Source organism: Pelobates fuscus, chromosome 6 (assembly GCF_036172605.1).
Source record: "Pelobates fuscus isolate aPelFus1 chromosome 6, aPelFus1.pri, whole genome shotgun sequence".
In the NCBI taxonomy this organism is placed as follows: domain Eukaryota; kingdom Metazoa; phylum Chordata; class Amphibia; order Anura; family Pelobatidae; genus Pelobates; species Pelobates fuscus.
Genome location: NC_086322.1, coordinates 184397599 through 184420296, shown reverse-complemented (window position 1 = coordinate 184420296; position 22698 = coordinate 184397599). Strand labels below are relative to the sequence as shown.

The 22698-nt window shown below is 38.6% G+C and overlaps 1 protein-coding gene across 3 annotated transcripts in view; it reads right to left on the bottom strand.

Annotated features, from left to right (window-relative positions):
* The window catches only part of LOC134614594 (beta-mannosidase-like), an 80365-nt gene that overhangs the window by 35265 nt on the left and 22402 nt on the right, over window positions 1–22698 (bottom strand). For all 3 annotated transcript variants that reach the window (XM_063458564.1, XM_063458565.1, XM_063458566.1), the window contains exons 2-3: window positions 22329–22423; window positions 14309–14414 (exon numbers count right to left, since the gene is read on the bottom strand). In XM_063458564.1, coding sequence (XP_063314634.1) covers window positions 14309–14414; window positions 22329–22423 — 201 coding nt within the window. The remainder of the gene's footprint in view (window positions 1–14308; window positions 14415–22328; window positions 22424–22698) is intronic.

The window sequence follows — 22698 nt, the reverse complement described above, 5'->3', positions numbered from 1 at the left end:
AGCTAAATAAAGCAGTTTTAGTGTTTAGATCATTCCCTTGCAATTACACTGCTCAATTCACTGTCATTTAGGAGTTAAATCACTTTGTTTCTGTTCATGCAGCCCTAGCCAAACCTCCCCTGGCTATGATTGACAGAGCCTGCTTGAAAAAAAAACTGGTTTAACTTTCAAACAGATGTAATTTACCTTAAATAATTGTATCTTAATCTCTAAATTGAACTTTAATCACATACAGGAGGCTCTTGCAGGGTCTAGCAAGCTATTTCAAGCTATTAACTTGAAATAAGAGTCTAAATAGGGCTCTCTTTACAGGAAGTGTTTATGGAAGGCTGTGCAAGTCACATGCAGGGAGGTGTGACTAGGGTTCATAAACAAAGGGATTAACTCCTAAATGGCAGAGGATTGAGCAGTGAGGCTGCAGGGGCATGTCCTATACACCAAAACTGCTTCATTAAGCTAAACTTGTTCAGGTGACTATAGTGTCCCTTTAACAAGTTACTGCACCGTAACTTCTTACACCTTGTTATTTTTCCTTTAAATTTCACTTTGTATTTCTGATGCCTTCTTTTATCTTTTTTAGCTATTTCTGGGGGTATACACCCTGTTCCAAATTATTATGCAAATTCTATTTAAGTGTCACAAAGATTAAATATTTTGTTTTTCAGTTTAACTCATGGATGGCATTGAGTCTCAGGGCTCTTTTGATCACTGAAAACAATCTCTGACACCTGTGATAATTAGATTGCCAGGTGAGCCCAATGTAAGGAAAAACTACTAAAGGAGGGTGTTCCATATTATTAAGCAGGGCACCATTTTCATGCAATATGGGGAAGAAAAAGGATCTCTCTGCTGCCGAAAAGAGTAAAATAGTTCAATGCCTTGGATGACGTATGAAAACATTAGATATTTCACGAAAACGTAAGCGTGATCATCGCACTATTTAGAGATTTGTGGCTCATTCAGAGCACAGACAGGTTCGTGCAGATAAAGGCACATTGAGGGAGGTTTCTGCCAGATTCATGCATCGGCTCAAGAGAGCAGCTGCTAAAATACCATTACATAGCAGCAAACAGATATTTGAAGCTTCTGGTGCCTCTGGAGTCCCACACACATCAAGGTGTAGAGTCCTCCAGAGTCTTGCAACTGTGCATAAACCTTCTATTCGGCCACCACTAACCAATGCTCACAAGCAAAAACGGCAGAAAAATACATGAAGACTAATTTTCACTGATGAGTGCCGCCCTGGATGTCCAAATAACTCAATGGATGCAAGACTTGTGAAGCTGCTATCAATTAGAGGTCCTATGTTAAAATGTAACGTGACCTGTTAAAATGGTTAAAATGTTGTTATAAGTTTGATTGAAATAGCTTTTTCAGTAAATGTGCTGCAAACACAACAAATTACAATTTTCAGTTCTTTACAACCTATAAAGTGTTTTGAAACTTACTGTGCGTAATAATTTGGAACAGTGCATTGTAAGTTTTTTATGTTTAAAAAAAATACTGTTATCATTAGGAGGTTTGTTCAATAAAATTTGAATTGTACTCTTAATAGTTGATAACATGAGAATTATGCTGACTGTTATTTACATCAATTATTTAGGTAAATGAGAAAAATATCATTTGCATAATAATTTGGAACAGGGTGTAGTCACTAAACAACAAATGCTAATGCTATGCACGTCACACTACACTTGAATACAAATCCCTTTCAGCTGTGTTGAACGAATCATATATCTGTTAATTTTTAAACTAAGTAATCATTTTGTTCCAAATCATTTGTCCATAAATTAATCCATTTGATTCGTTCAACAAAGCTGAAAGGGATTTGTGCACAAGTCTACTGCAAGCCAAATTGGAAAATTAAAGCTGAAATTGCTGAATTAGCAAAAATCTCCAACTCCACTATAGTCACACCTTGGCTGTTTTAGCCTTATTTGTGCATTTAGTAAATACACCCCCTATCATCTCACTCCCATATCAGCCCTCCTACTACCTGTACATGCTTAATGCTTACTCAACAACCAACTCGCACTTGTTTGGACACACTGTCGCTATAAATCAGATTGAAGTTAATTCACTAAACTCTGAAATTAATTCCAAGTAGGTTAATACACAAATTAGTTTTTAATGCATCTTCCATTGTATTGTAATTACAACCTTACTTGAAGAAAGGATGGCCCTAAAAGGACTCAGAGAAAATGATCAGATTGTCATCAAACCTGCAGATAAAGGCAGTACTTTGGTGATAATGGATTCTGAGAAGTATGTGGCAGAATGTATGAGACAATTGGAGGACACTGAGGTTTATATCAAACCATAGGCGTGCGCAGCCTATTGCATTAGGGTGTGCACCCTAAAGCACAAGCACACGCGGCATATATATATATATATATATATATATATAGACAAGAAAGGAGACAGGAGCACTCACTTGGATTTTAAAAAAAAATGTATTTCAATAAATCACCTCCACATCAACGTTTCGACCCTTCAGGGTCTTTATCAAGATAATCATAGTGCCCAAACATATCATTTATATACAGTGTCAATAAATAAGTAACTTTCCCCATCTGTGTAAACTGATTTCTATTCGATTCCGTGTTGAGTGTCAGTGCGCATGTGCAAAAACGTGGTCCGGTGCGTGATGACGTAATCGTAGTGCGCCCGGTAAACCCAACGTGCTGACGTGATAATTGTGCGTCTCGAAACCAAGTGTATCGTAGCCACAGCAACACCCACACCTCCGTGCATGCTCTACATGGAGAACCCTTAGTTGTTAAAAATAGAATGATAGGACCAAATATAATCCGCTATACAAAGCGGACCAACAGGATAGGACCATATTAAAACAGTATTACTCAATAAACCTAAATAATGTGTCCGATGGTTACCCCATCTGTCATGTAAAAAATAAGGATATAAGTAAGGAAAGTGCATAAAGAAAATTAATCTAAATATGTGGAGTGCAAAAATATAATAAATAAAAAATACAAAACACAAATAAAGAATAAAAGATAAAACATAAAAAATAATAAACAATAGAAAATGAAACATAAAATATATAAAAAAATAAATAAAAATAAAAGATAAAAAACAAAAAATATATATATAAAAAATAAAATAAATAAAAAATAAATAAAAAAATTAATAAAAAATAAATAATAGATAAAAATAATAAAAAATAAAAACTATAAAAAATAAATATATGCAAAGAAATTAATAAATCAAAAAATTAATAAAAAGATGCTAAAAATAAATATAAACGTGATTCCTGGTCCCAACGTGTAAATCCTAAAGGTAAGGAACAAACAGTGCTCATAAACAACAAAAAATAAATGGTGCTGCAAAACGTGAAGAAACATAGTGCTGTGCAAGCCTAGTGTATGTATCTATCTAACCTACCACCTTACCCTATAACAATGCCTAATCCAAATATATACAATACCCATCTGACATCAAACTACATAAGATGATACTAAAAGGAGGGAGTTGTATCCTATCAAAAGTTTTAATAAACCTGTCCTATGGTGACAAATATGCCAATATTTCAACAAATTATTCTATAAAAAATCTTATATGAAAAAATATTTTATGAGAAACATTCTTATCTATCAAACAAGTATTTTAAGGGTCCTATTCTATCTCAAAAAACATATGGACAGCATACAACCACAACGAAAAAAGAGATTTTTCATTAACCAAGAAAGAGGCTGCCCCTACATCCATCTATGCAGGCCAAACATAGTCATTGTTAATTATTCCTAAACCATACGAATATATACATATGCATAATTATCGGGTGTCCAGAAATGAGTTGAATGATATATATTCATTGAGACCTTTGGGTTGAATAGTGTCAAGTTGTTTAATCCAAAACGTTTCTCTCCGTAGTAACAGTTGGGAGCGATCTCCACCTCTGGGCAAGACCGGAATTCTATCTATAGCGATGAATTTCAGTGTGGGCAACCTGTGATTAAATTGTAAGAAATGTTTCGCCACAGGTTTTTCTGTCTTCCCATCTCTAAATGCCGTTGTAATAGCCGATCTATGACCTCTGATCCTGTCCCTAAGGGTTAAGTCAGTCTTGCCAACATAAAATAAGCCGCATGGACAAGAAATTAAATATACGACATGATCTGTAAGACATGATATATAGTGGGAAATCTTGTATCGTTTGCCAGAATGTGGATGTACAAAGGATGTACCCGTTAACATGTGCCCACACGTCACACAGGCTGAGCAACGAAAACATCCCTTCCTCTCTGATATGTTGGGGACCAACCTCTCCCGTGGTAAATCAGTCTTCATCAACAAATCCTTCAGGTTCCTGTTTCTAACATACGATATTCTGGGTGGATTAGAGAAAATTCTACTCAGTGTCGGATCCGTTGATAAAACTTCCCAGTGTTTTTTAATGCTCTTTGTGATGTTGTCACTAGAGGAATGAAACTTCATAGGCAGAGTGATTTGGGTCCTTGCTGTGCGGAGCGTACCTTTGTTGAAAACTTCACTCGCCCGGTCCAAGGCTTTTCTTAAGACATGTTTTTCATAACCTCTTTCCAAAAAAGCTTGGTTCATGTTTTCAATTTGTAGATCCCTCGTAGATTTGTCTGAATTATTTCTCATTACCCTTAGAAACTGGGAAATCGGTAAATATTTTTTTAGAGACGTGGGATGATAGCTAGTGTAGTGTAGTAGGGTGTTTCGGTCGGCTGGTTTCTTGTATAGGCGGTAATTCACTTGGTTACCAACTTTGTACACCTCCACTTCCAAAAATTGGATTGTATCGGTATCGTAGTTTAATGTAAGGCAAATTGGAGATTCATCATTATTCAGCGTGTTGATCATAGAGGTAAGCTCACCCTCAGAGCCAGACCATATGATGAAAATATCATCCACAAATCTGTGGTATGAGATAATCTTCGAACCATATTGTTGGAGGATACTCGATCTTTCATAAATATGCATAAAGCAATTCGCATAAGAGGGTGCTATTGCTGATCCCATCGCTGTCCCCCTGAGTTGCATGTAAAAAATCTTTTCAAATCTGAAATAATTGTTGTGTAGAAGAAATTCCAAACATTCCACCAAAAATTCTATAGGTGGGCCCTTGTACTTGTTGCATTCACTTAGCCATGTCCGTATGGCCTCAACCCCCAAGTTATGGGGTATAATGGTGAACAAATTCTTGACATCAATTGTGGCAAAAATGCTTACTCAACAACCAACTCGCACTTGTTTGGACACACTGTCGCTATAAATCAGATTGAAGTTAATTCACTAAACTCTGAAATTAATTCCAAGTAGGTTAATACACAAATTAGTTTTTAATGCATCTTCCATTGTATTGTAATTACAACCTTACTTGAAGAAAGGATGGCCCTAAAAGGACTCAGAGAAAATGATCAGATTGTCATCAAACCTGCAGATAAAGGCAGTACTTTGGTGATAATGGATTCTGAGAAGTATGTGGCAGAATGTATGAGACAATTGGAGGACACTGAGGTTTATATCAAACCATAGGCGTGCGCAGCCTATTGCATTAGGGTGTGCACCCTAAAGCACAAGCACACGCGGCATATATATATATATACACATACATATACACATACACACACACACAAAGCTGTGTGTGTGCTGTGTGAGGGTGCTGGTAGTGTACTATGTGGGTGAGGGTGTTTGTGTGTGCGTGCTTGTGAGGGTGCTGTGAATGTACTGTGTGTGAGGGTGCTGTTTGTGTGTGAGGGTACTGGTAGTGTGCTGTGTGTGTGTGTGTGTTTGTTAGGGTCCTGTTTGTGTTTGTGAGGGTACTGTTAGTGTGCTGTGTGAGGGTGCTGTTTGTGTAATGTGTGTGAGGGTGCTGTATGTCTGTGGGTGCTGTGTATGTGTGTGGGTGCTGTGTATGTGTGTGGGTGCTGTGTATGTGTGTGGGTGCTGTGTATGTGTGTGGGTGCTGTGTATGTGTGTGGGTGCTGTGTATGTGTGTGGGTGCTGTGTATGTGTGTGGGTGCTGTGTATGTGTGTGGGTGCTGTGTATGTGTGTGGGTGCTGTGTATGTGTGTGGGTGATTGTGGGGGGTGGAGGTGGGGGTACATTACTTAATATCCCCCCTCCCTTCTTACTTTATGTAGGGAGGGGGGATCCTTCCTTGCTGCCTTCCCTGGTGGTCCAGTGGAGGTGGGGGCAGATCAGTTATCCCCCCTCCCTTCTTCCCTTATGCCTGGGAGGGGGGATCCTGCTGCTGCTGCCATCCATCCCTGGTGGTCCAGTGGAGAGTGAACCAGGTAGTTGAACAGGACATAAAGGAATAATAAATATAAAATAATAAAAAAATAGATGTCTAAATGTATAAAATAGACTATTTATTATAAAATATCACATATAAAAGTATAGGTACAAATGTCCAAAAATAAGTGGGACCCCCTTATTTTTGGACATTTGTACCTATACTTTTATATGTGATATTTTATAATAAATAGTCTATTTTATACATTTAGACATCTATTTTTTATTATTTTATATTTATTATTCCTTTATGTCCTGTTCAACTACCTGGTGCCATCATATCCTTAGGTGGGGATAGTACCACCCATGCTGTGATAACTAGAGCAAGTCTTGCTCTACAAATTGTAAGTACATTACTTTATCTTACTACCCTGATTTTATAGTACTTACTACACTATCAAAGCGTCTCTTTCTCTTTTATCCCCATTGTGCATTTGGAGGACCAGTACCATCTTTACCATCTTACATCCTTAGACGGGGATTATACCGTCCACGCTGAAAAAAGTAGAGCTCTTATATAGCTCTACCGTATGTGAGTGTTTTTCCTACAGTTACCTAGCACAAATATTTGCACTGTTATATACTGTATTGCACTATTATTTTTTTCTGTTTTATTATTCCGAGGTATTTTACCAACTTTTCCTCGCAGAGGTGTATGTACGTATAATATTTGGGCGCAGTATACGCCACATTCTGTATATATATATATATGTAGATCTAATATATATATATATATATATATATATATATATACACATATATATACATACATATTATATATATGCAATGTCATTCTATGTGTATTTTACTAATATATATATATATATATATATATATATATACTTATATTAGTATTAAAATACACTTTGTATGTCGTTATATATATATATATATATATATATATATATATATATATATAGGAAACATGGGGGGATGGTTGCACTCACCTAAACATGCTTAAATGGGGTGCTGCTGGGGGCCATATTATACAATAAATACACAAGATCCAGCGCACTCTCCTATCTACTAAACAGCAACTTCAATGTTGACAGATTTTATTAGTTTGTAAAAGTTTTTTTAAAAACACCTAATCTAGGCAAAAAAATGGGGATTTAGTTACATTATATGATCATACATTGCATAAGCCTGCCACAACGTCAATGTACCCCATCTTTGGCAGGTCCTACTCTCACAGTCTAATGTCTGCTCTTATGAGATTAACCACTTACTTGGGAAAAAATTCCATCTGAGGCTCTCTGCAGTACAAGGCTAAATAGGGACCTGAGATGAGGCACCTGTAACAGGGAGGGGTGCAGAACCAAGGAGTTGGCTAGACTCCCAAATATATATAGGAAACATGGGGGGATGGTTGCACTCACCTAAACATGCTTAAATGGGGTGCTGCTGGGGGCCATATTATACAATAAATACACAAGATCCAGCGCACTCTCCTATCTACTAAACAGCAACTTCAATGTTGACAGATTTTATTAGTTTGTAAAAGTTTTTTTTAAAAACACCTAATCTAGGCAAAAAAATGGGGATTTAGTTACATTATATGATCATACATTGCATAAGCCTGCCACAACGTCAATGTACCCCATCTTTGGCAGGTCCTTCTCTCACAGTCTAATGTCTGCTCTTATGAGATTAACCACTTACTTGGGAAAAAATTCCATCTGAGGCTCTCTGCAGTACAAGGCTAAATAGGGACCTGAGATGAGGCACCTGTAACAGGGAGGGGTGCAGAACCAAGGAGTTGGCTAGACTCCCAAATATATATAGGAAACATGGGGGGATGGTTGCACTCACCTAAACATGCTTAAATGGGGTGCTGCTGGGGGCCATATTATACAATAAATACACAAGATCCAGCGCACTCTCCTATCTACTAAACAGCAACTTCAATGTTGACAGATTTTATTAGTTTGTAAAAGTTTTTTTTAAAAACACCTAATCTAGGCAAAAAAATGGGGATTTAGTTACATTATATGATCATACATTGCATAAGCCTGCCACAACGTCAATGTACCCCATCTTTGGCAGGTCCTACTCTCACAGTCTAATGTCTGCTCTTATGAGATTAACCACTTACTTGGGAAAAAATTCCATCTGAGGCTCTCTGCAGTACAAGGCTAAATAGGGACCTGAGATGAGGCACCTGTAACAGGGAGGGGTGCAGAACCAAGGAGTTGGCTAGACTCCCAAATATATATAGGAAACATGGGGGGATGGTTGCACTCACCTAAACATGCTTAAATGGGGTGCTGCTGGGGGCCATATTATACAATAAATACACAAGATCCAGCGCACTCTCCTATCTACTAAACAGCAACTTCAATGTTGACAGATTTTATTAGTTTGTAAAAGTTTTTTTTAAAAACACCTAATCTAGGCAAAAAAATGGGGATTTAGTTACATTATATGATCATACATTGCATAAGCCTGCCACAACGTCAATGTACCCCATCTTTGGCAGGTCCTACTCTCACAGTCTAATGTCTGCTCTTATGAGATTAACCACTTACTTGGGAAAAAATTCCATCTGAGGCTCTCTGCAGTACAAGGCTAAATAGGGACCTGAGATGAGGCACCTGTAACAGGGAGGGGTGCAGAACCAAGGAGTTGGCTAGACTCCCAAATATATATAGGAAACATGGGGGGATGGTTGCACTCACCTAAACATGCTTAAATGGGGTGCTGCTGGGGGCCATATTATACAATAAATACACAAGATCCAGCGCACTCTCCTATCTACTAAACAGCAACTTCAATGTTGACAGATTTTATTAGTTTGTAAAAGTTTTTTTTAAAAACACCTAATCTAGGCAAAAAAATGGGGATTTAGTTACATTATATGATCATACATTGCATAAGCCTGCCACAACGTCAATGTACCCCATCTTTGGCAGGTCCTACTCTCACAGTCTAATGTCTGCTCTTATGAGATTAACCACTTACTTGGGAAAAAATTCCATCTGAGGCTCTCTGCAGTACAAGGCTAAATAGGGACCTGAGATGAGGCACCTGTAACAGGGAGGGGTGCAGAACCAAGGAGTTGGCTAGACTCCCAAATATATATAGGAAACATGGGGGGATGGTTGCACTCACCTAAACATGCTTAAATGGGGTGCTGCTGGGGGCCATATTATACAATAAATACACAAGATCCAGCGCACTCTCCTATCTACTAAACAGCAACTTCAATGTTGACAGATTTTATTAGTTTGTAAAAGTTTTTCCTATATATATTTGGGAGTCTAGCCAACTCCTTGGTTCTGCACCCCTCCCTGTTACAGGTGCCTCATCTCAGGTCCCTATTTAGCCTTGTACTGCAGAGAGCCTCAGATGGAATTTTTTCCCAAGTAAGTGGTTAATCTCATAAGAGCAGACATTAGACTGTGAGAGTAGGACCTGCCAAAGATGGGGTACATTGACGTTGTGGCAGGCTTATGCAATGTATGATCATATAATGTAACTAAATCCCCATTTTTTTGCCTAGATTAGGTGTTTTTAAAAAAAACTTTTACAAACTAATAAAATCTGTCAACATTGAAGTTGCTGTTTAGTAGATAGGAGAGTGCGCTGGATCTTGTGTATTTATTGTATAATATGGCCCCCAGCAGCACCCCATTTAAGCATGTTTAGGTGAGTGCAACCATCCCCCCATGTTTCCTATATATATTTGGGAGTCTAGCCAACTCCTTGGTTCTGCACCCCTCCCTGTTACAGGTGCCTCATCTCAGGTCCCTATTTAGCCTTGTACTGCAGAGAGCCTCAGATGGAATTTTTTCCCAAGTAAGTGGTTAATCTCATAAGAGCAGACATTAGACTGTGAGAGTAGGACCTGCCAAAGATGGGGTACATTGACGTTGTGGCAGGCTTATGCAATGTATGATCATATAATGTAACTAAATCCCCATTTTTTTTGCCTAGATTAGGTGTTTTTAAAAAAAACTTTTACAAACTAATAAAATCTGTCAACATTGAAGTTGCTGTTTAGTAGATAGGAGAGTGCGCTGGATCTTGTGTATTTATTGTATAATATGGCCCCCAGCAGCACCCCATTTAAGCATGTTTAGGTGAGTGCAACCATCCCCCCATGTTTCCTATATATATTTGGGAGTCTAGCCAACTCCTTGGTTCTGCACCCCTCCCTGTTACAGGTGCCTCATCTCAGGTCCCTATTTAGCCTTGTACTGCAGAGAGCCTCAGATGGAATTTTTTCCCAAGTAAGTGGTTAATCTCATAAGAGCAGACATTAGACTGTGAGAGTAGGACCTGCCAAAGATGGGGTACATTGACGTTGTGGCAGGCTTATGCAATGTATGATCATATAATGTAACTAAATCCCCATTTTTTTGCCTAGATTAGGTGTTTTTAAAAAAAACTTTTACAAACTAATAAAATCTGTCAACATTGAAGTTGCTGTTTAGTAGATAGGAGAGTGCGCTGGATCTTGTGTATTTATTGTATAATATGGCCCCCAGCAGCACCCCATTTAAGCATGTTTAGGTGAGTGCAACCATCCCCCCATGTTTCCTATATATATTTGGGAGTCTAGCCAACTCCTTGGTTCTGCACCCCTCCCTGTTACAGGTGCCTCATCTCAGGTCCCTATTTAGCCTTGTACTGCAGAGAGCCTCAGATGGAATTTTTTCCCAAGTAAGTGGTTAATCTCATAAGAGCAGACATTAGACTGTGAGAGTAGGACCTGCCAAAGATGGGGTACATTGACGTTGTGGCAGGCTTATGCAATGTATGATCATATAATGTAACTAAATCCCCATTTTTTTGCCTAGATTAGGTGTTTTTAAAAAAAACTTTTACAAACTAATAAAATCTGTCAACATTGAAGTTGCTGTTTAGTAGATAGGAGAGTGCGCTGGATCTTGTGTATTTATTATATATATATATATATACATATATATATATATATATATATATATATATAAAAAGGTAGAAATCAGGAGCACTCGCTTGGATTTTCCAAATGTAGATAAACTATTTAATCACACCTTCAACATCAACGTTTCGACCCTTCAGGGTCTTTATCAAGATCATCTTATCATCTTGATAAAGACCCTGAAGGGTCGAAACATTGATGTTGAAGGTGTGATTAAATAGTTTATCTACATTTGGAAAATCCAAGCGAGTGCTCCTGATTTCTACCTTTTTATCCATTGGCCTGGAGGCACCCTGGTAATATACAGCTGATATACATTTTTTCGTTGAGGTTGAGTGCCAGAGTCTGGGACATTGAGAGATATATATATATATATATATATATATATACACATATACACTTTTAATTTATTTTTACACATGTGTAATTTTTTTTTTTTATTCTTCCTACCAGCAGGGAGACTGTCTGACATTTCAGACAGCCCCCCTGCTGGCAGATCCATAGCCAGCTATAGGGGGCCATGTGATCGCTCTTTGAGAGCGATCACATGGCCCCCAGGGGCCTCACTTGCCGGAGGAGGGCTGCCAGGCCCTCCAGAAGGATCGCGGCGGAGGTAAGTACCGCCGAGGTCCTGGGCCAGAAAGCCGTTACGGCGTTCCATGCCAGCGCAACGGCTTTAAAGCCCATTTAAAGCGCGACGGCATGGTACGCCGTAACGGCGTTAAGGGGTTAATAAAACAAGGTCCTTCCTAAAGGACACGACTGATGTCCTTAGGATGTTTAAGGACTTTGTATGGAAAGAAGGATATTATCTAGTTACCTGTGATGTTACCTCCCTATACACATGTATACCTCACGATAAGGGTTGTGCGGCTGTCAAATACTTCCTGGAATTAGATCATACTTTTGACATTGAACTAGATTGACTTTCTGATTGAGTGTATCAGATGGACTCTTGAACATAATTATTTCTGGTTTAATTCTAAATTTTCTCTCCAATTAAGAGGGACGGCGATGGGCAGTACTTATGCACCCAGTTATGCTAATCTTTTTATGGCCCATTGGGAGGCATCGTTTATATATGGGCAGCATGATTGGAGCGCACAAGTGCTGGCCTATAATATTTATATAAATATGATTTTTATTTGGGATGGACGAGAAGAAGATTTTAAAGATTTTTTATGCTTCCTGAACAATACATGGGGAATACACCTTACTGGCAATATTAGTACACAGTCTATTGACTTTTTAGCCCTTAAGATTAATGCTGAAGGAGTCCTGAAAACACAAACCTTTTTTAAAGAAGTGGATGTAAATGGTTATGTGACCTATAGCAATGGACACAACTTTCCCTGGTTAAACAATATACCCAAGAGCCAATTCCTTAGACTAAAGCATAACTGCACTGAAGAGGCAGTATTTCAACAGCAAGCGCAGGACCTTCTAAACAAATTTAGAGAAAAGCAATACCCTGAGGACATTTTTAGAGAAAGCTCTTGGGGAAGTAAAAGATGTGACACAAATAGAACTAATACAGAGGGGCAAAGAACAGAGAAATGGACCAGAGACCCGGATATCTTTAAGGATGTTTTAGTGTTTGATTTTAATAATCAACATAGATCAATCAAACAAACTATAAAAAAAATCCTGGCCAATACTTAAAACAGATAAAGATCTGGGTGAAATATTACCATCTAAACCTAGGATCACCTTTCGAGGTGCCCCAAATCTCTAGTTCATAGTTTTTATAAGGAAAGGAAAAACAGACCACTAGACACTTTTTTAGGACGACCAAAAGATGTGCTCTGCATGTAAAAACACGAAACAAAACTAATGGGAAACCAGAATTCAAATTTAAGTCAGAAAAAACACAAAAAGAGTTCACAATTAAAGAACATATTACTTGTCATAGTGATAATGTGATATATCTACTGAAATGTCCTTGTCAACTACAGTATGTGGGGAGGACGACACATCCTTTCCACATAAGGATCAGAGAGCATATTTATAATATTAAAAGGAGGTGTGGCGTGTCACAGTGTCTCAGAACATTTTATAAAGGTACATGGGCAGGACCCTTGTGGCCTGGAATTTTCTGGGGTTAAACCGGTAACTAAGGATTGGAGAGGAGGTGATTTTATTTGTAAGATCGGACAGGAGGAGATGCAATGGATTTTTCAATTAGAGACTTTAGCCCTGTCCGGTCCTCATAAGGATTTTGAACTGTGTAATTTTTTATAATATATTGTTTTAGTATTTTTTCCATTTTATTCTTATTTTTTTCTTTTAAAGTTTTATATATACACACACCTGTTTAGTCCCACTTTGCATGGCTTTGTGATTTATTGTATATTATATTGTATGAGTTGCTGACCTTTACTACCGTTTTTAGCTCTTAATTTTTAAATCTTGATATAGATTTATTTATTTTTCCTCTTTCTCTCTCACACACACACACACACCTATCCATGTACTTATTATTTATCTTTTAGCATACAGGAGCAGGTCACATTTGCATTTAGATAAGTGACTTGTCCTAAGTTTTGGGTTAGACAAACTTCCCCCTTTTTTGAAGTCTGGTATAGTAATGGGGAAATGAACAGAGGTTCCTTGTTTTAATATGCAGATTTTATGTACATCTTGGATATGATACTGCCTATGTAAATATTTTTATGCAAGTCGTGTGAGGTATGTTGTAATTTAATATATTAGCTCTTTAAGAATTTAGCTTTAATTTTCTATCCTTATTACATTTCAACGTTTCTTGAATTAATAAATTAAAGACTTTATTTGGACTGGATGGACTTTGATATTCCAGAGACTCTGGCTGTGTGAGGTGGAGATTATTATATGCCGATTGGTTCACGGCAAAATACCTTACAGATAAATGACAAAGTCAGAATATTTTATGGGGTTTTCCCCCAGGAGCACCACTGAGCAAAGAAAAAATCATAATAATCTGTAATGATGGAAGGGCTTGCATGCAAAAAGCTATAAAGGATTACGAGAATTGTTGTCATTGTTTTAGGTTTAAGAATTGAACACAAATAATAATCTTATTTTGAGTTTCTTCAAACCTTCCATATACCAAAGTTGCTAATAATTTCTACTTACATATCGAGAGAACATGTTGTTTGTGTTGCCAATAAGAATACTATTCAGACTTATGGAAGATACTGTATCGATTCCTTCGCAAACCAAGGAGACTCGCTGAAGAAGTCTGAAAAAGCAGAAGAAAAACTTTGTTTTGGCAATTCAGCAGTAATTTATACATATATGTTTCTCGGGTTTTAGAACGTATCTATATTCCCTTGCTTGAGATTTCTCAAACAGAGATGGTTCCATCCTCTCTGTGTTATTTTTACTGTAGTCTTTTTTATATCCACTAGTCAGTTCACTACATTAAAATAGGTTTTGTGTAAAGGTGCTTAAACTATCTATAAAATGTATTCTAATATTACTATAATAAATTAAACTTTAAAGACTGTCAGGCCGAACTTACCTTTTTCCTATTTTTTCCTCTTCTCTTCCTCTTTTACAATCCACTAAATGAATATAGCAGTACCCTGGCTCTCTGTTCCACCTCCCCTCTATATGGATCCAGCAAGCGCTTCTCACTGCTCCATTTCCAGACCCTACAACGAGCTGGAGTATCCCAAACGCTTCAGCGGGACTGGTCTGTACGGGGCAGCCATCAGAAATTTTGGGGGCCCTAACACAGTTTAAGGCCTGTTTAAGACACAGAAAGATACAATACCGACACACACAGTGGCGTACATACCGCGGTCGCAGGGGTCGCAGCTGCGACCGGGCCAGTCACTCCAGGGGACCCGTCCACCCTGCGGACCCCTGCGACCGGGTACCAACTGCCAAGTTTTGTGACGTGGCAAACCGCCAGGCCCATCTTTCAAGGGCGTCCATCGGGTGGCTCATGCTGTCAGGGCCACCCGATTGATATGGATTATCAGGGGGCCCGGTCAGCGCTGGGCGCTTTAACAGTGCAACCAGGCCCCCTGTGATGACATCACTGCTGGGAGGAAGTGACTCCCGGGTCACTCCTCCCAGCCATCAGAGCCCGCCCGGGAGGAAGGAGGAGGGAGTCAGAGAGGGAACTCCCATCAGGCTTGGCCCCCACTGGACCCCAGGGAAAGGCACAAAAGGTAGGAAACAGAAAGCATTTTGTATATGTATATGTCTGTGTCTCTGTATGTATGTGTCTGTATGTGTGTGTGTGCCTCTGTATGTGTGTGTCTCTGTGTCTCTGTATGTATGTGTGTGTGTGTGTGTGTGTCTGTATGGGTGTATGTATGTGTCTGTCAGGGGGGGGTGCATGCGTGTGTCTGTGTCAGGGGGGCCCACAGATCAGTTTCGCACCGGGGCCCCATGGATTGTGTGTACGCCACTGGACACACACACACACACATACTAAAAACAGACACACACTAACATACAGACATACACACACATACTGACATACAGACAGACATACAGACACATCAGCAGAATGAGGAACATAAAATGAGAAATGCATGTATTCAGGCTCTTAAAACTGAGGAGTTTTACACACAAACACAAGTATGCTGAACCATATAGCAACTAAACATAAAAAACAGAATGCCTTACTACTATAGCATCATTAAAAAAGGTGAAAGATGACATTCTGTGCAAGCAAAGTCTGCATTTCTCATGCCTTGCTATTGTTTAAGAGATAATACATTATTTCAGTCCTTAAATATTAATGTGCTTCACTGCATTCAACATGCTGATATATAGATTCTGTAAGGCCTCTTTCTGATCATATGCCTGTAGGATCACTACAGGCTGATGGCTATTAATTCTCAAAGTTCTCTCAAGTGTCTGTATTTCAGCTTTACGTCGAACAGTTAGTTCGAGGTCTGCTACAAGAACGCCATTCGTTATCACATACACACACTGCCCCCACACACACTACACACACTGCCCCCCATACACACACTGCCCCACAAACACTGCCCCCCATACACACACTGCCCCACAAACACTGCCCCCCATACACACACCACAAACACTGCCCCCACACACACACCACAAACACTGCCCCCACTAAAACTCTGTTACCAATATCTCTGCTACAGTTACTATTGCTTTTCAACTAAAACCTGCAATATCTACGAATCCTTAAAGCTACAGTATCTGTTCTTATTTGAAGGATTTTTTTTCCTATCTTCAATCACACTCTGTTAAATAATAAGGAATTTTCAAATATGCAGTTGTGTTCCACATCTATTCTAATTGTGGCAAAACAGAATCACTAAGCCTTTTAAAATGGAACCAGCAGATGTTACTTCCCAAATTGCCTCTTTAAATCATAGAGTCGACATGCTTACTCAGGGTATGCAGGATTTACAAATTGCGAACGAGAGAATTCTCTCCTATGTTAGAGAGATCCAAAACCAGGCTTCTTCACCACTAGGGGATTCCCATTCCGCAAGTGATCCTGCTGTCTGCAACCCTGAAAAGTTTTATGGAGATCGCTCCAAATACAGAGAATTCTTGAATTCTTGTAAATTCTTGTTTACCCTTAAACCCAGGTCATACCCCACTGACAGAACTAAAGTCTGTTCTGTGATCTCGTTTCTAAGATGAGAAACTATGTCCTGGGCTCATTCCTTTCTGGAAAACGAGGATCCCATACTGGATTAATTAGATGATTTCATTGAGGCAATGTCCCTTCTATATGACGACCCGAATAAACAAGCCACTGCTGACCTTACTATAAGAACACTACAACAACGAAACCGACCTGTAGAAGATTATTTCGCTGAGTACAAGCGATGGGCATTGGAAATCCAATGGAACGATATCACCCTGCGCAATCAGTTCCGTCTGGCATTATCTGAAATCGTTAAAGACGAATTGTCCAGAACCACACTCCCTCCTACTCTTGATACACTTATTCAACTATCAGTATAGACAGAAGAATCAGAGAAAGCACTCACCAGTTCACTCTGGAAAAAAACAATTGTTGCTACAAGAGTCCATGATAAACCCTCTCAACCAATTGAACCTATGGAAATCGGTATTCTTAAAAGTCCCCTTTCTTCTGAAGAAAAAATGAGAAGGAGGGAATTGAAGCTCTGCATGTATTGGGCCTCTAATGAACATCTTTTGCAAGAATGCCAACTGTTACAACGCTCCAAGGGTGGGAAGCAAAAAATACATACTACAATATTGAAAACCCTTCCCTCTTCCTCCTCTCCTCATTTTGCTATATCCCTAATTTTACAGGGGGACAAAGAAAGAATCCAGACTTATGCCATTATCGATTCTGGAGCTACAGGGGTGTTCCTAGATTCATCCTTTATAGAAAACAATAAAATTCCTTGTGGGCAAAAAACATCTTTCGTTTCTATCAGAGTTATTGATGGTTCTTTAATACCCTCTGGTCCAATAAAAAATGAAACCATTCCTATTAGGACAACTATCAATCATAACCATTCCGAATTTCTTGTTTTTGATATTGTAAAATCCCCTCTTTTTCCAGTCATCCTGGGTATCAATTGGTTAAAAACTCATGATCTTCTAATTCACTGGTCTCCCTTTTCCTTCACCTTTGAGGTCAGATTATTGTAAGGAAACATGTTTTTCTCACATTCCTATACTTCAAATCACTAAAGAAGAAATAATACATGAATGCTATTCAGACTTCTCTGATGTTTTTAGCAAGAAAGAAGCTGAATCTCTTCCTCCTCACCGGATTTACAATTGTCCAATTGACCTAGTTGCTTGTGCTTCCATCCCCTACAGTCACATATACCCTCTTTCTGAGACTGAATTAGAAGCCCTTAAGGATTACCTTGAGGAAAATCTCCGTAAAGGATTCATACGTCCTTCCACTTCTCCAGCTGCTTCAGGGATCTTCTTCGTAAGGAACAAAGATCAAACTATTTGCCCCATAATCGACTACCGTGCATTAAACAAAATAACCGTTAAACACGGTTATCCTCTCTACCATTAATTCCCAAATTAATCGAAAGATTAAGAACCACAACTGTCTTCACCAAACTTTACCTCAGAGGGGCTTACAACCTAATTAGAATAAAAGAAGACGATGAATGGAAAACAGCTTTCCGTACCAGATATGGCCTTTGTAAATATCTTGTCATGCCATTTGGGCTCTGTAATGCTCCTGCTACTTTCCAACATTTCATCAACGATATATTCAGAGACCTTTTAGACACATGTGTCATCATCTACCTAGATGACATTTTAATTTATTCTTATAACCTTAAAGATCACAGGAAGCATGTACGCTGGGTTCTATCCAGATTGAGAACTCAAACTCTTTGCTAAACAAGAAAAATGTTTATTCGAAGTTAGTGATTCACTTTTCTTGGATATGTTCTCTCCTCATTTAATAAGAATGGATGATTCTAAAATAAACTGCATTCTTAATTGAAGGCCGATCCCTTCCTCCACCAAGGATGTACAAAGGTTTCTTGGTTTTGCAAATTTTTACAGGAAATTTATTAGGAATTTTTCTGAAATAGCTCATTCACTCCATATCCTCGCTGGCAACAAACATCCATTTTGTTGGAATGACAACGCCCAATCTGCCTTGGATACTCTAAAAAAGAAATTCACAACTGCTCCCATTCTACACCTTCCAAATCCATCCCTCCTTTATGTCTGATAAGTAGACGCATCTGATACTGCTATTGGAGCAGTTATTTCACAACAAAAGACTCCTCAAGATCCTATCCATCCGGTTGCTTTTTCTCAAGATCCTTAACCTCAGCTGAGAATAACTATCCCATCGGAGAAAAATAATGGTTAGGTATGAAAGCAGCTTTCGAGAATTGGCGTCATCTTCTAGAGGGAAACAAAATTCCTATAGTTGTTTATACAGACCACAGAACCCTTGAATACCTCAATACCAATAAAACTTTATTGTCTAGTCAAGTAAGATGGAGTCTTTTTTTTTTTTTTGATCGTTTCAACTTTCAAATAGTTTATAGACCTGGATCTCATAACAAGAAAGCTGGTGCTCTTTCTAGGATCCCTCACAAACCTCCCTCTGGAGATCAACCTCTGTCAATATTGTCAAACAATAAATTTGTCGGACTTGTATCCACCATATTCGATGAATTAAAACAATTATCTGTTGAAGATCTTGAAATACCCTCCACTCCTAAACTGTACAAAAAGGAAAGCATCTTTTATTTCAAAAATAGGATTTATATGCCTCCGAAACAAACTTCTAAAAATAATCCATGATTCTCCACTAGCAGGACATCCTGGTATTAAGAAGACATTGGAACTCTCAACTAGACAATACTGGTGGCCTCATCAAGACAAAACCATTGAAACATATGTTAAGTCCTGTCCTGTATGCCAGAGATCCAAAATCGATCACCTTCCATACGGTTTATTGATGAACCTACCAGTTCCTGTGAGACCATGGCAATCCATTTCTATGGATTTCATGGTAGAATTCCCTCCTTCCCAAAAACACACCACCATTCTTGTCGTTGTAGACCGATTCACTAAAATGTCCCATTTCATTCCATTAAAAAAAACTACCTTCATCGTCCGAACTTTCCAAAACCTTCATAGACAATATAAACAAAATACATGGATTTCCTGAAGAAATCATCTCTGACAGAGGTACCCAGTTCACTTCACGATTCTGGAAGGAGATGCGTTCCTCTCTTCAAATCCAACGTAAGCTCTCTTCTGCATACCATCCTCAAACTAATGGTCAAACAGAACGGGTCAATCAATGTTTAGAACAATACCTTTGTTGTTACTGCACATATTTGCAAGATGATTGGATTAATTGGTTGCCTATGGCCGAATTTGCCTACAATAATTCTATACACTCCAGCAGCATGATGACTCAGTTCTTTTCAAATTATGGATTCCATCCCTCTTCGTTCCCTGATGAACTCAGATCGACATCTAACCCTATGGTTTCCATTCAAAACTCTGAAATGTCTTCATTGTTTGAACAGTTAAAGAAGAACCTTGAGACTTCTATGGTCATTCATAAGAAATATTCTGATACTAAGAAAAGACCTCCGCCTGGTTATAAAGTCGGTGACTCTGTTTGACTGTCATCAAAAAATGTTTCTACAAACTGAGTTCTCTCTTTCTCGGTCCCTTCCCGATTGAGTCCATTATCAACAACAATGTTGTGAGATTGAAACTCCCTCCTGCTCTTAAACTTCATCCCGTTTTTCATGTTTCACTTCTTAAACCTTATCTCCCAGATCCATTCCATACGGAACAGCTGTCTAATCCTGACCCCATCATAGTGCAGGGTGAAAAAGAATATGAGATAAGTAAAATTCTTGACTCAAGAATTTATCGAGGTTCCTTACAGTATCTTATCAGATGGAAGGGTTATGGGACTGAAGACGACACGTGGGAATACTCTTCTGATGTACATGCTGATAAATTCGTTTCCTCTTTCCACAAACGTTATCCTGAGAAACCAAAGTAATGGCACCCTGGGTGTGCTCCTTATGTGGGGGGGTACTGTCAGGACTTATCTTTCTGATCGGCTCCGTTCTGACACTTCCGGTTATGCGGAAAAGTCCCCGCCCCCTTCTCTGACGCGGCTCTCTCAAGCCTTATAGAGAAACCGCACCAGTTTCAAAATTGCTTAGTGATTGAGTTAGGTTACTTCCGCATTCATATTGCCGGCTAAGCTCCTCTTCGTTAATTCTCGTGTACCGACCTCTTGGGCTGTTTAAACGGATTCCCTGCCTTCTCCTCTAATTTGATCTCGGACTGAATTTTGGACTTTCCTGCTCTCTCCAATCCCAAAGACCCGGCTGAAAGAAGTTTATCCTCTATCTTGGCTCAAGATAAACTGCCTTTGGAAAACTACTCCCATCAAACTCTAAGTATACATTTAGTAAATTTCTGGGAATTGCATTGCTAATGAACTTTAACCTGCTTTCTAAAACTATCCTACTAAAACTCTGTTACCAATATCTCTGCTACAGTTACTATTGCTTTTCAACTAAAACCTGCAATATCCACGAATCCTTAAAGCTACAGTATCTGTTCTTATTTGAAGGATTTTTTTCCTATCTTCAATCACGCTCTGTTAAATAATAAGAAATTTTCAAATCTGCAGTTGTGTTCCACATCTATTCTACTTGTGGCATAACACTCTCCTTATGTAATGTCACCGGCAATATGCTCTATGGCAAGAATATGCACTCCAGATGTTGACAACTAAATCTCTCATAATGTTCTTACCACCATAATGCTGGCAAAGCTTCATGGGAAATGTAGTCCACAAAATCTGAAGTGACGACGTTTGGCTACCATTACCCTGTGTGGACATAGGCAAACTTGCAGTGCAGCAGTGGGGTTTGGGTTAAAATGTAAGTTTAAACAAAAGGTATCACAGCTGGGAAAACTGTATTGTGAGTAAGCAGAAGAATAGCTAAGAGCCCCAGAGGCCCAAGGAATGGAAAACAAACATCTAGCTATGCTACTCTCTGTCTGTGCATGCATTATACATGTAGTTGTACAAACATTATAAGTTCCCAATTTCTTTAAGGGCCAGTTGACGCTTTTCCTTGGGCCATTGGGGCTAATAGCTAGTCTTCTGCGTACTCACACATTTTTCCTAGCTGTGATCCCCTCTTTTTTTTTTTTTTTTTATTCTTTATTTATTCCAGTACAAGACATCACAAGCAATACACGTACAATAATACAGGGTATACAATCAACAAGTGAACATGTTGAACATATTACATGCAATGACAGCGCAAGGATTGAGCTGGTGTGTACTCCCATAGCTCGCGATCAAAGACTACCATTGACATGTTTATCCTCAATTTACCACGTACATCACATCTCTCTGGGCGCTTGGATGTCCCGCCTGGTGTTTAACAATATATAAAACAATCAAATAACATGTAAGGAAGGAAGGCCGCACGCTCATCGCAGACATAAGGAGATCCCTTCTTTTTAAACTTAAATTTTTCCTACAACACTGTGCTTTGCACAATGTTAACCCAAAAGCATCTGCTGCACTGCAAGTTTGCACATGTTGCCACAGGTAGTAACTTTTTTTTCAGCTTTTTTAAATGCATTATGTCCATAACATGATCTTAAAAATACAGTAACATACCTTATTTCAGATGGAATTGTGAATGTCTTGCCATATATCCATTCATCATGTGCAATCCATTTGTATGCAATATCATTAAACCTTATGTAAGGATCCTTAAAAACAAAAAAATGATAGTCAATATAAAACAGAGTAGTAATGATCACATAACATTAAACTGACTGAGGGAGGGGGTGAGAAATACCATAGCTTCTATCTATCTCCATTACTGTCAATGATTGAGGTGCTCAGTTCCAGAAAGTTGCTGAACAATGTGGATTTTAACATTTAATTTTATTTCACAGCCATTACAAACATATCTAAATAAAAAAATAAATTAAAAAAAAGTAACTTAAGAATATTACAGGACAGTACTTTTCCTGTGGGGCCC